Raw genomic sequence first — 12,875 nt, forward strand, 5'->3', positions numbered from 1 at the left:
GCTCGCCTTGAGCACTGCGCTCGCCGTGAGCGCTCCCCGTGCTCCTCGCACGCACTCGACGCCTAATGTTGGCCTAATGCTCGTTGCTGATAGTTTTTTAGCATTTCAAAACAATTACTGCCACAACGATGTATTGAAGCTTCAAAGCAACAAAAAGACGAAACATATTAAGTCTTTTCAGCTTCAACCCATTTTGAGATGATCCCTTATTCAGAGTTTGTTTTGTGAGTTTGTTTTGTATTTTAGCATTATCTGTGGTTTAAACAGTGTTGGCGAGTAACTGAAATGTATATGTACTGAAAATGCCTATTCAGAATACAAATTTTGAGTGACTGTGTTCAGGTGCAGTTACGCTTTAATCTCATGGTGGTTTTCAGAATACAATCACTTTGCTAATATCAGAGGTATTTGAGCACACCCTCTAGACTTCAAACTGCACTGAATTAATGAGAAACATAGATAACACAGCTCTAGACTTAGAGTGAAAGAATGAGCAGAATTTCCCTGCTCTATTTGTGATAAAGGTTATCTTATAAATAAATGCAGAACAAATAGTTAAACAAAAACAAAAAAACGTTTTTTGAATACTTTTACCTTTTTTATTTGTATTCATTTATTTATATTGTAGTGTAAAAATGCCGTAACATTATACGGCATTTTTACACTACAATATAAATAAATGAATACAAATAAAAAAGGTAAAAGTATTCAGGTTACAGTACTCTGATTAGACCACGTAATGGAATACATTAGAAAATACATTTTAATGCAGGTATTGTGTGTTCTTCCCATCAATTTTTTAAACAATATTGCACATTTTTTCACCACAACTCATGCTTATGCAGTGGTTATGGAGTAAAATGCTGGACACTGACCTCTGATCACAGCCTTGTTCAACCCTCGGGATAATTATTAAATTATATGACAGCTAGACTGCTCTAAGGGGGAGCCTGGCTAGCTGTTATCTAAAATGACTATGTTGATTTACAGAACCAAGTCACATTTTTAAAAATAAAATAAAAATGGACTACATATGTAAAAAAACTGCTTAGCACTTTCAAAATGCTAAATAAATAACAAATGAGATATTATAATTACAGTAATGATTATCTGTGACTATCAAAGTTCACAACAACTTCCTGACAGATAACCAATAACAGTGTGAGAACGGCGTCACGTGATCATGCAGCCTCGCCATTGTCAGTGTGCGTGCGACTGCTTTCTTAACTTGACCATTGGATTTGAGGCATTTGGTAAGTTAACAAAATCAAGTTGTTCAAACTGGCATGGATGAAAAAGGTTTAGTTTGTTGCCAATTTATTCTTTATTGATTGCAAGAAATCATATCACTAACACTTGTCATACTTTGCCTGGAAGTTAGCATTGTAGCAGTACACAACATGAGACTACTTTCTTATGTAACTCCACTTTTTGTTGCAATTTAAGATCTATAAACTTGTACTTTATGTGTCAACCCAGCTATTTTTACCTCGTGTTGACAGTCATTACATAGTGCACCTTGGTGTAATTTATCTGCCAATTTATAGAATGTTTTGTTTCCATCTGCTGATATGCTGAAAATATATAGATAAGACCATAACTAACATTGTTGACATGGTTGTTAACCTAATGTTTCAATCAAAAACTACAGAAGTTTTGTGATCTAATGCGACAAAAAAGTGCGTCCAGAAAGTTCAGATATATGACTCTGTGTCCTCCTTAATGAATACATTTATAACTTGGAATATCAATATTTAATTAAACCCCTTCAATAACTTTTATGACATATCAGAAAACAATATGATGTGGTTAGATGCATGAATCCAGTAACACTGACGTGGTGGTCGTATACACACATGTGACACTGGCCGTCAGAGGTCACAACTTATTCCAAAAGTATTACACTCTGGTTACAATGACCTTTCTTGTGGTGTAAATCAATTGTAAATCTGACACTTTTGAACGTTTTTCTGATACACCTACTAGTGGTTGTACATCCAAGCTATTTATATACTTATTATTTATGTCTTTGTACTGTAATGCCTGTATAAATGATGTAATGATTCTAGACAATTTGTGTTAGAAATGATGTAATAATCACTATGGTTTAATACTCATTTGCAGTGTAGTAGCCAGACTTTATAGTATCAATCCAACAGAAATGTACTAAAACCTAAAATAAATACAGGTAAAATAAATTACAAAAATGTTGAATAATCACCTGAAATATTATTTGAAAGTTTACAACATACTTTTTTCATTCTTATTTTGAATCAGCTTCTTTTTTTGTAGCATTTCCTACTCCATACGATACATTTTGACATTCGAATGTTGCCAATGTTCAAAACAACATTCCACATTTGATTATCTACATCTTGATTCTTCTCATTTGTTGCTTTTTCTTCTCAGCAGAGGGACCATGGGCCGCCTGGTTGGGAAAGTAATTGTGTTGTCAGCAGCAGCACAAGGGATTGGACGTGCCTCTGCAATAGTAATCATTTTTTTATCAATACATCATTTCATTCACAATATTGCATTCTTGGCAACACATTTATTGCTGATATCAGAAAATCTAAACTTGCTACGGTTTACCACAGCCAGACGGCACTTCGTTCTCATTTTACTATTGATTGAAGTCATTGTTTGAAATTCACAAGCTGATTCACGCCGGCGTAAGAGCTGCTCTCGGAAGTCCTCCGTGCTAGTTCTCTCAAGGGTTTGAAAGTCTATAATTTGTCTGTGTTTGCGAAAAGTATACTGAACGTCGCTTCGTACAACTTAACAATGTATTGATTGCACTTGCACAACTTTTCTTGACAGGCTTTTGCTAAGGAAGGTGCTCAAGTCACAGCAACAGACATTAATGGGGAGAAACTGAAAGAGCTGGACGGAATCCCAGGTATGGTCGTTTATAGTGGTGCAATGGCGCCATCTGCTGGACAGTATTGCATTTATGTCATCGAGTCGGTTCCTCATGCCTCCCATTCACCTCCTATTCTGTATAAGGAAGCCACATTAAACTCCAGTCTCCATCATTCAAATCACAAAAGAGAGGGAAAGAAAATCTAATATAATGACAATGATTTAGTACATAGCATTTTATTACAGGGATACGCACCAAGATTGTGGATGTTACAAAGAAAGACCAAGTTGAAGCCCTGGCAAAGGAACATGACCATGTAGACGTGTTATTCAATGTGGCTGGGTATGTATATTTTTTATAATCATCATTGCCCCATCATCATCATTGCAGCAGTCCATTCTCACAATAAACTATTTCTACAGAATCAGATTAATTTAGTGTTTTTCTTAATCCAGATCCTTATCAATAATTATTCATTGTTATTTGTGTTTCTTGTGATTCACTATTCTCAGGTTTGTTCATCATGGTTCCATTTTGGATTGTGAGGAGGCTGACTGGGACTTTACTATGGATGTAAATCTGAAGAGCATGTACCTCATGTGCAAAGCTTTTCTGCCCAAGGTTTGTTTGTTTGACATAATACGGAAATAGAATGAAGTGCTCCCTGTCAGTGACATATGCCTTTAATTGGTTGCCATCCTTTGTCCTCCTTGGATTACCTGTTTCAGATAGACATTGTGGGTGGTGACTGTCCACTAACTAATCCTGCTTTAGCCTCTAACTAGCAAAACCCACAGAATGAGAAAAATACTCCAGCCAGGCAGAGCTGTCTATTATTGCAAGCTTAAGTGGTGAGATTTTGAGATAACTTCCTGTCTGAGCCCTGTATGCAATAAACTTTGATGTGTTACCCTAAGCACTTTAGCAGAACTTCTCAAGTACTATGATGACGATGAAAATAATCCTAATGATGTTGGTTATGTCAGATCAGTGTAAACAGTCCCAATGTCTTTAAAATGTTCTTTTTTTTCTTCTATAGATGTTAGAAAAGAAGTCAGGAAACATCATAAACATGGCATCAGTGGCATCAAGCATAAAAGGTCACTTGGTCACTATAATACTTGTCTAGTGTTTATGTTCCAGTGAAGCAGCATTAAGTTGTAGTATGAGCATGCTCATTGTAATCCTCTTATCTCAGATAACTGCTCTGCATCTATATGTGACTGACATATGTTCCCTCTGCACAGGTGTTGTAAACCGTTGTGTCTACAGTACCTCTAAGGCAGCCGTTATCGGCCTCACCAAATCCATAGCCGCCGACTTTATTGAGCGAGGCATACGCTGCAATTGTGTGTGTCCTGGTAGGTGCAGCTCTTCCCCTTTTGAAACATGTTGTAAATGTCAAGACAAATGCATTTATAGCAGACATTAACAATCTAAAAACACTTACATTCCTATATTACTCTCTTGTGAAGTGCTGTAAATTAAAGGTCTAAATAATCATTGTTTAGGTACCGTTGACACTCCATCATTGAGGGGAAGGATCCAGGCTCAACCTGACCCTGAACAGGTACTGGTTGTTTGATGATTGTTTTTTCTAATGGTAACAAAACTGAAAAACACCACATAAACTTATTTACAGGCGTACAAGGACTTTATGGCAAGACAGAAAACTGGAAGAATGTGCACAGCTGAGGAAGTTGCATACTTGTGTGTCTATTTGGCTTCCGATGAGGTGACAGAATAAATGATTAAATGAATATCTAAGTACATCCAGACATAGAGACATTGTAATGTGCATAACATATATCAACATGTCATTCTTTACCTGTCTTGTTTCTTCAGTCGGCCTATGTGACGGGAACAGAACACATTATTGATGGTGGATGGAGACTTTAAGAAGGTTTACCCTGGACAGTTATGGATGCTTTTTTGTGCTGTTTGCAAAAAAAATAAAATGCAATCGAAATGACGTAAGGAGCATCGTTTTGTATTGTTTATTAAAAGTGCATATGCTGTTGTTGTTTACTGCTGTTGTTTACGAAAATACGATCAAACCATTAGTCAAAGATCGCGTCTGCAAACACTCGTTAAGGTGGTTGTGCCTGGCCATAATCCGCTTTATACTCCCAGTCGGAGCCCAGCTGGTGACGATGATCTGCCACAACTCAGACGGAGAACAAGCCGGACACAAGCGACTATGATCTCCAAGTTTTGAGGTGAGCTGCAATGACCATGTCTGTGATTATAACTGGGATTTCTCTTAAAGGCTAACGCGAAGCTACCGTACCGGCGTTTCCAAAACGATCGCAAATGCACCCACTGTTTAAAAGAGAAGTCAAACTAATAATGACTGTTGTTAAAACTAGTCATGTCTGCTGTGGACTGAGGAGGTCATCTGCTGTTGTCATGTGCTGTTTGACCCGGGGTGTGTGGATAAAGAGCACGCGTGTTGTGTTATAACAGTGGCACTCTTTGCTAACACGAGCTTCTGTTTGTTGTTGTGCTACTGTATGCCACACGTGCAAACATTACGGGCTTTTTACTCGCGCCATGTCCCCTTTTCAGAATGTTTATGTGGGGTTTATTGTCGTCTTGCAAAACTGCTTCATTCATCAAAATATGTCACTTTAGCCGGGCTACTTCCTAATATCTGTGAACGCAGTCCAGCTAATGTTAGCCGTGCCATATGGTGCTGTAAGCATTAAGTGAGCTCCGTTCAAAATTGGATTAACCAACGGCTGTTGCAACGCAATAAGCCATCAAAACATTGTAGTGACGCGTTCAAAGAGGTAATAGATCATGTATGACCGCACTTAAGCTCAACAGTTACATACCTATAGTGTGATGCCGCCTTTCTCTGCGTGTTTTACATCAAACAGCCAACAGTGCAGTAAATGACCTTTGTCTGAGAGTGAACGCTGTGTTTCCTTTGATAAGGTTTGCTGAATGAAAAGCTAAGGCAGGACACAACCTTGAAGTCTCAGCCCTCCATGGCCACCCCCTCCCACTGGCTTCATGTGCACAGCTCAAAAGTGAAGTGAGGACCAGAAATACTGCATTTTTAGCTGAGTGCCATGGACGAGAGTGAGCCCAAACCACCAAGCCCCGAGCCTGCACCTGCACCAGCACCAGCACCAGCAGCACCACCCAGCCCTGCACCAGCACCAGCAGCACCACCCAGCCCTGCACCCAGTCCAGCTCCCAGCCGTGCACCCAGCCCTGCACCCAGCCCTCTGCTGGAGAAACTCGCCTCTGCTGCCAACCATGTGGAGGTACTCTGTTATGTTATAGCCTTTACTGAGTTATTCACAGTGTCATTTACTTATTGAGTCTTGGTTATTATTGTTTGCAGCATTTAAATGTGAATCAGATCCAGGTGGTTGTACGGCGCTGTTCAAGTCCAAATATTACAGAGGAGACCACTTACTTCATTCCCCGTCACCCAGTGGTTGATGCTGGCACCAACACAGACCCACCAGTGGTCTGTTGTCCTTTACTTCGAAGATTTTGCCCCTGCCCACCAAGGGGGCTCTGGGCATCTCTAATTACAAAAGGTCTTAATACTTTTGCATATTTTGAAAATGTTTTTGATTTTCTCAGATGCATTTCTGCAAACAGTAAAATCACTAATGTGAGATGTGTGGTTTGTTTTTTGCAGTACTTTTGGCTGGCGTTCTCTTTGGAGTCGTTTGGTCGATCACAGAAAATGAATGTCTCCCGGGTGGAAACTTGTTTGGCGTTACTATCATCTTCCTCTGTGCCCTAATAGGTGGCAAATTAGTTGAACTTATACATCTTCCAGGCCTCCCAGCTTTCCCTCCACTACTAGGTATTATATACTGTTTACTAAAGGATAATTATAGTATTTTTACTAACATTCATATGTATTCGTATACTGTGCACAAACTTACACAGAAACAGGTTTCACATAAATTAGAGGTTCTCCTGTTCAAACCACCTGTAGTGTTGACATTTCAAATGGAATTAACACATAATGATATTTCTTCAATACAAATAATGGATTGTGGTAGCTCTTCTAGGAAGTCTGAACCACTTCAATAAAGTTAATGCTTAACTGTTTTTTTATTATAGTCTTTCAGCTGCAGATGAGTTCTCCCAGTTTCTCAGTCTCACATTGAGTGTTGCCGTCTAATATGTCTTATCAAAACCACGCTTTATAAGCAGCATGTTCTCTGGACCCCGGCGAGGGGCAAATGTTACAAATACATATCACTGTAGTATCTCACAGTAAACAGACTCACATTTCTTCCCTCCTCCCGTGTGTTGTAGGTATGTTGCTGATGGGCTTCTCGCTTAGGAACATCCCAGGTGTAGACGAGGGAGTGCAAGTGAACCACAAATGGTCAGCAGGCCTCCGGAACATTGCTCTGGCTGTGATCCTTGCCAGAGCAGGCCTGGGACTAGATCCATCGGTAAATAATTGTAACATTTTATTGTTGTATTTACATTGCCTTCAGGGATCTCTAACTCTTTGTTTGTCTCCTCAAAGGCATTAAAGAAACTGAAGTCCGTTTGTCTCAGGGTATCGGTTGGACCCTGTGTAGTTGAAGCCTGCACTATAGCTGTGGTTTCTCGCCTCCTCATGGGCCTGCCCTGGGTGTGGGGCTTCATACTCGGGTAAGTTCAACACAGAATGTGTCTTTGTCCTTTTCCATAACTTTAAATATAATCTGTGAAAAATGGCCCTCATAGAAAGGTTGTGGTATTTTGTAATCAAATCTGTACATGACTTGGCAGGTTTGTGCTGGGTGCTGTGTCTCCTGCTGTGGTGGTACCGTCCATGTTGCTGCTGCAGAAGCAGGGTTACGGCGTGGATCAGGGCATCCCCACATTGCTGATGGCTGCTGGCAGTTTTGATGATATCCTCGCTATTACTGGCTTTACAACATGCTTAGGCATGGCCTTTGCCACAGGTAAACTGTAGTCTTGTGTCTTGATAAACTCTGATTCAGAATATACCTTTATCTACATTGGCGTTATCTGCAAGGGAGTGACTATTACGCTCTATAATCAGGGCTTGACTAAAACTGAATGTAATGTTTATTTTACTGAAGCCCTGACTATGATATAAATATTTAATTTAATTTGTGTGTTAGTCTCTAAAGGCTGGGCGTTAGATAATCTTTCATTTATCTGCACTCTTCCATTTTCTTAATTTTATTTAAAAAATATTATTTATGTTTTTATATATTGTGTCTCTTTCTTGTTCTGAAAAGAACTTTGAATTACTTTGTACACAGTTTGTGTGTATTACAGTGCCTTAGCTTTCCCAGATAAAGTTTGCACTGGTGCGACTAGCATCTCGTTTCACATTACTGTCTAACAGCTTTCTAAGGATATGTTGAATCTGATGTATTAAATGTATTTTAAGTAGTCCACCAGATGGGGTGAAGCTATTTCTGTCTAATTAGTGATTGTACCGGTCACTGAGCCTTTGACGATATGTTTTGTGGTATGTCTAGGCTCCACCTGGTACAACCTGTTGAGAGGTGTTTTGGAGGTGGCTGGTGGGACTGTTGCTGGTATTCTACTCGGTTTCCTTATCCAGTATTTCCCCAGTGTTGACCAGGTAAGCAACCACTCAGGTTCTGCTTATAACAGCCCGTTTGACTGATTCACTATTGAATTTTGTAATGTAATGTGAATATACTTTTGTTTATTTCTGTAAATGTTGTTTAGAAAAACCTGGTGATGAAGAGGTCGTTTCTGGTGCTGGGTCTATCCATCTTCTCTGTGTTTGGCAGCGCTGTGGCTGGTTTCCCTGGCTCTGGAGGTCTCTGCACGCTGGTATTAGCATTCCTTGCGGGCATTGGCTGGGGAGCAGGAAAGGTGAAGTTTTTGAAGATTTTACATTGGATTCTGCCCCAAGCAACTAACTAATGCATGCATGTGTACTCAGGCTCGTGTGGAGGACGCCGTGGGTTGGGTGTGGGATATCTTCCAGCCTTTGCTGTTTGGGCTGATTGGAGCAGAAATTCGGGTTAGAGATTTGGAGGGATACACAGTAGGTGAGGCTGTGCACATTCAGTACAGAGATCTTTGTGAATATAATCTCTTCAAAAAGTAAAACATTCACTCCACTGTGGATGTAAAGATGTATGATCAAACAAGAACCTGTGTGTAGGTCTGCGAGATGTGACCATGAACATCGAATCATGATCTGATAGCTACATCAGACTTTTGCAGACACTAGCTTAGAAAACAGAACTAGCTTAAAGAAAAGAGGCCATGCAAACCTTTCCACGCTTCCCTTTGATTCTCTGACACTTCTCGCGACCCAATCTGTTTTTAAATAGACCTCAGAAACTGATAAATGTTGATGTGCTCTTTCTGAGGCCATGGACCAGTCACCTTGTTTCTGTGTTCTCTGTTGCATGTCAAATGGCTTTTTAACCAACAGGATAAAGACATCAGCATGTTTTTGTTTAGGCCTCTCAATGTTTTAAATTCTATTCCTGATTCTGTTGATCTACTCACTTGCTCTTCTATGTTTTTCAGGTATTGGAATAGCCTCTCTATTCATTGCCTTGCTGGTCCGAGTTCTCTTTACATTTGTATGTGTTCTATGTGCTGGCTTTAACATGAAAGAAAAAGTTTTTATTGCCCTTGCATGGATGCCGAAAGCCACAGTACAGGTAGAGCAGCACATGCACATTTACATGTTCTATGTAAAGTTTGTTTCAGAATGACAAGTTCTCTTCTCAACAGGCAGCCATTGGATCCACAGCTTTGGATATGGCCAGGTCAAAAGATGATAAAATCCTGGAGAAGAATGGCATGTATGTACTGACTGTGGCTGTACTGGCCATTCTTTTTACAGCGCCTATCGGGGCTCTTATCATTGGCCTCTCTGGACCTCGCCTTCTACAGAAACGCAAGAACTCTTCCTGTGGTGAGCGAGTCAAACCCAATTTATCAGCCTTTTTCTTGGGTAAATATTACAAGCATTCATCTCCACATCCCCGTCTATTGTACTGCTTGCATGCAAGTTACCAGTACTTGCTGTGTAAAAACCTGTGCACATAGATTTGCATATTTGTAGCTGAACTGTGTTCACCCTTCAAGTAGAACTATTTGCCTTTTCACCATTCATAACATTGTACATAATGTATATTTTACATTGCGAAATAAAATGTTGAATTTGTTCTTTTCTCTCTCTTCCTCCAGGCAGTGCAGCTGGAGGTGGCGAGGAAGAGGACACTCCTATTACATATGAAAGTACTCTCTGACATAAAGCATGGACCAGGGGCAATGTTGTATATGATCAACATGAACCTGGCCGTTCGTCCTGCTTCTAATGTCTTCTGTTTGTGCTGCTCCCTAATCTATCAAGGACACATGAATCATTGTTTATTTTTAGGCCTTGGTGTTTTCCCAACCACAGGCTGCAAACAAATACATCTTTATATTGCATGCCCAGCATACGAGAGGTTTTATGTCCCAGGTAAAGGCATATTCAAATCATGGTTGGGCCATCATAATGGTTTACATTTGGTACTGCACTGAATTAACTTCATTGTCCTATTGTACATAGGGCTTCAGACAGCAATGGGAAGTAGTAAATGAGATTGTAACATCAATAGATTTACATGATGAATTCACACTTAATTTCTGTATTTATTTTATTTTTTACCTTACTGTTTTTTGTATTAGTTGTGACTCTTGGAAGGTGATAGTTTAGAACAATCGGAGTGCACTGAATGCTGCTAGAATCTCATTTCAGGTATTGGTGTAAATGGAACTACTTCTGCTCAACGTCTGAGGTTATTGTGCTTAGGGTTTGTGAAGATGAGGTGTGACTGGTAGATTTCAAATGTATGTTTTATATTTTCTACAAAAGTATGCAGTGTAACTTGAAGATGTATTTAATTGTTTTTTTTAAGTCTATTTGATACCAATAGTAATAATACACAATAAATGCTGCCAAAGCAAATGTTTAGATTTATGTACTTGGGGAAAAAATGGAAACGATGCCCTAATAATAATGCAGTAAAGCATCAAACATATTTAGCATTACACAAAGACAGTATGTGCAATTGGAGAATGTTTTAATATTTATTATGAGGGAAATTACAGAGAATATAATTGTATCTATTTATTTCTTTATTATATTGCAGTACACAAAAGGTAAGGTAAAGTGTGAATAATTTCCTAAATGGACAAACCAGTTTTTCTTTTGGAACAAACTTATTCATGTATATTCATGTATACACAAGTCACCCTTAAGCAGCACAGTACAGTTTAGAGCCGAGTCCTTCATGAAGTACCACACTTTCTCCTGGAGTTATTTCCCTCTGTGCTCACTTTTTCCACACAACTGTAACATAGAAGACGACTTATAATGAATTTGTATTTGAAATGTAGATTATTTCACATGATTTGAACTAGAATTTATTTTCTGTACACACACACACACACACTATAGTAGTTGATGTACTAAACTACTTTTCCCTAGTACCGGTACTCACTCAAACCTATACAAACAAATTCAGTATAAAATGACATTGTTACAGGCTCTCAAAAACACACAATAATAACTTAAGTATATTGTAGTTTGCTGAGTCTTTTGAAAATGTACAAAAATGACTTCCTACTGCCAGCATTTTCTATACTTTTGGAACATTCTCAAGAGAGCAAGCAGCAAAAACAATCACACAGCTGATCAAAACCATCACAGCGCGAGTTGATAACCAGCATTCATCTGTAAATAATGCATGTTGTACATACGATAATAGCAATGTATGATGTAAATGTATTAACAAATGGCACACACTCTATTAAATGGCGCAGATGAAATAAATACATGTTTGTGCATTATACAACGCGCATCCGTTCAATGTGGTCCCACTGGCATCAAGACTAAAACAGACAGAAGCGGAGACACAAAACAAATGCAATCATGACACTACAGTACCGTGTGTTAGAGGCATGGGTTGTAGATATGTGATTACAGTCTTGAACATGTATGAAGACTAAGAACAGATCCTGACATGAACAGACAGTTAGAGAATCTTCTTTTTGAGTATGAGCGGTCCCACGTTGTCTCCAGTCAGCTCATTGTGCTTTAAGTGAGACTTATCACAAACAGGAAACTAAAAGAGGAAACAACAGTTTGCAGTATAGGTACAAATGAACAGAAATGCGTATGCTTCATAGATGTATTAATATGATGTGATGTACACTGACCGTTTTAGAGCGCCAGCAGCGACAGTAACACACATTTGCACTATTCAGATCCTCGATGTCGATCTCATTGACCACTTTTGGGTTCTCCTTCTGGATTTTGAGGTTGATCAAACAGTCCCTTTGCTTTTTCTTCTTTGGCAGAAACGGTCGAATGGTGAGATAACCCAACAATGCCAGGATACCCAGAAGAGGCAGCAGCCGCAGCCACTCTGACACTGGAAGCACATGAAGAGGACCAGACACGTTATAATGGATTAAATGCTGTATATTCATAACCATATATAGAGGAAGGGTTTGTAATAGCACGGCTTGATCAGTTGCATTTGACAAGAACAAGAAATCACATTGATTATGGGCCCCTTGGGGACATTTTTTGTGCAGAACAGAAGTGAACTGAAAAGTGTTCCCTCTTCTCACTAAAGCAGTAAAGTAATGTGTGCAAAGTAGTGCTCACCTGGTCCTTAAAGCTAGCTCATCGCACTGATCCAACACGTACATGCACAACACGAACCGAATACAAGATATACAGCCTTTTTGAAGGAGGGAAACTTTCCAGCAGACAACATTGTGCAGGAGTCGGGACGGTAATATTCACCTGTTAACCGGGTAAATCCGCCGATAGTCTCTGGCAGCGGGAGCCGTTTGAGGTACGCGGGAAGCTGGACTTTTATTATTCTGGATATAGTTTCTAAAGCCATTCTGAAGCGCTCAATGGACAGTCTAAGTATTTGGCATGGACAGTTCCTGATGTTCGTTCATGTCATTACGCAAACTCCGTGACTCTAGCTCGGTGCGGTGCGTA

General features: G+C 39.5%; 3 protein-coding genes across 5 annotated transcripts; 2 read left to right on the forward strand and 1 right to left on the reverse strand.

Moving 5' to 3' along the window:
• The first annotated feature begins 1,184 nt into the window (after nucleotides 1-1,184).
• Nucleotides 1,185-4,830, forward strand: bdh2 (3-hydroxybutyrate dehydrogenase, type 2). Of its 2 annotated transcripts, none has more exons than XM_072462570.1 (10): nucleotides 1,185-1,253; nucleotides 2,410-2,491; nucleotides 2,821-2,899; nucleotides 3,109-3,205; nucleotides 3,376-3,484; nucleotides 3,903-3,963; nucleotides 4,111-4,224; nucleotides 4,375-4,433; nucleotides 4,506-4,598; nucleotides 4,709-4,830. In XM_072462570.1, exons 2-10 carry the CDS (start codon nucleotides 2,420-2,422, stop codon nucleotides 4,760-4,762), a joined length of 738 nt encoding a protein of 245 aa, XP_072318671.1. In that variant the 5' UTR covers nucleotides 1,185-1,253; nucleotides 2,410-2,419; the 3' UTR covers nucleotides 4,763-4,830. The 2 variants fall into 2 exon arrangements, with proteins under 2 accessions (XP_072318671.1, XP_072318670.1); XM_072462569.1 differs by having other exon boundaries at nucleotides 1,197-1,253; nucleotides 2,413-2,491.
• Nucleotides 4,831-5,828: 998 nt separating this feature from the next.
• LOC140377505 (sodium/hydrogen exchanger 9B2) lies at nucleotides 5,829-10,841 on the forward strand. 2 transcript variants are annotated; one of them, XM_072462936.1, is made up of 12 exons: nucleotides 5,829-6,138; nucleotides 6,219-6,420; nucleotides 6,525-6,695; nucleotides 7,157-7,299; nucleotides 7,377-7,504; nucleotides 7,625-7,800; nucleotides 8,350-8,456; nucleotides 8,567-8,716; nucleotides 8,787-8,895; nucleotides 9,386-9,522; nucleotides 9,596-9,818; nucleotides 10,055-10,841. In XM_072462936.1, the coding sequence occupies exons 1-12, from the start codon at nucleotides 5,941-5,943 to the stop codon at nucleotides 10,114-10,116; spliced, it is 1,806 nt and encodes a 601-aa protein (XP_072319037.1). In that variant the 5' UTR covers nucleotides 5,829-5,940; the 3' UTR covers nucleotides 10,117-10,841. The 2 variants fall into 2 exon arrangements, with proteins under 2 accessions (XP_072319037.1, XP_072319039.1); XM_072462938.1 differs by having other exon boundaries at nucleotides 9,596-9,779.
• Nucleotides 10,842-11,507: 666 nt separating this feature from the next.
• Nucleotides 11,508-12,858, reverse strand: cisd2 (CDGSH iron sulfur domain 2). The gene is made up of 3 exons (XM_072462939.1): nucleotides 12,669-12,858; nucleotides 12,074-12,288; nucleotides 11,508-11,979 (listed from the first exon to the last, which is right to left on the reverse strand). The coding sequence occupies exons 1-3, from the start codon at nucleotides 12,769-12,771 to the stop codon at nucleotides 11,890-11,892; spliced, it is 408 nt and encodes a 135-aa protein (XP_072319040.1). The 5' UTR covers nucleotides 12,772-12,858; the 3' UTR covers nucleotides 11,508-11,889.
• Nucleotides 12,859-12,875: the final 17 nt, after the last annotated feature.

This window comes from Eucyclogobius newberryi, unplaced genomic scaffold (assembly GCF_026437365.1).
Source record: "Eucyclogobius newberryi isolate DKJ021-1_F unplaced genomic scaffold, fEucNew1.0.hap1 SCAF_4, whole genome shotgun sequence".
In the NCBI taxonomy this organism is placed as follows: domain Eukaryota; kingdom Metazoa; phylum Chordata; class Actinopteri; order Gobiiformes; family Gobiidae; genus Eucyclogobius; species Eucyclogobius newberryi.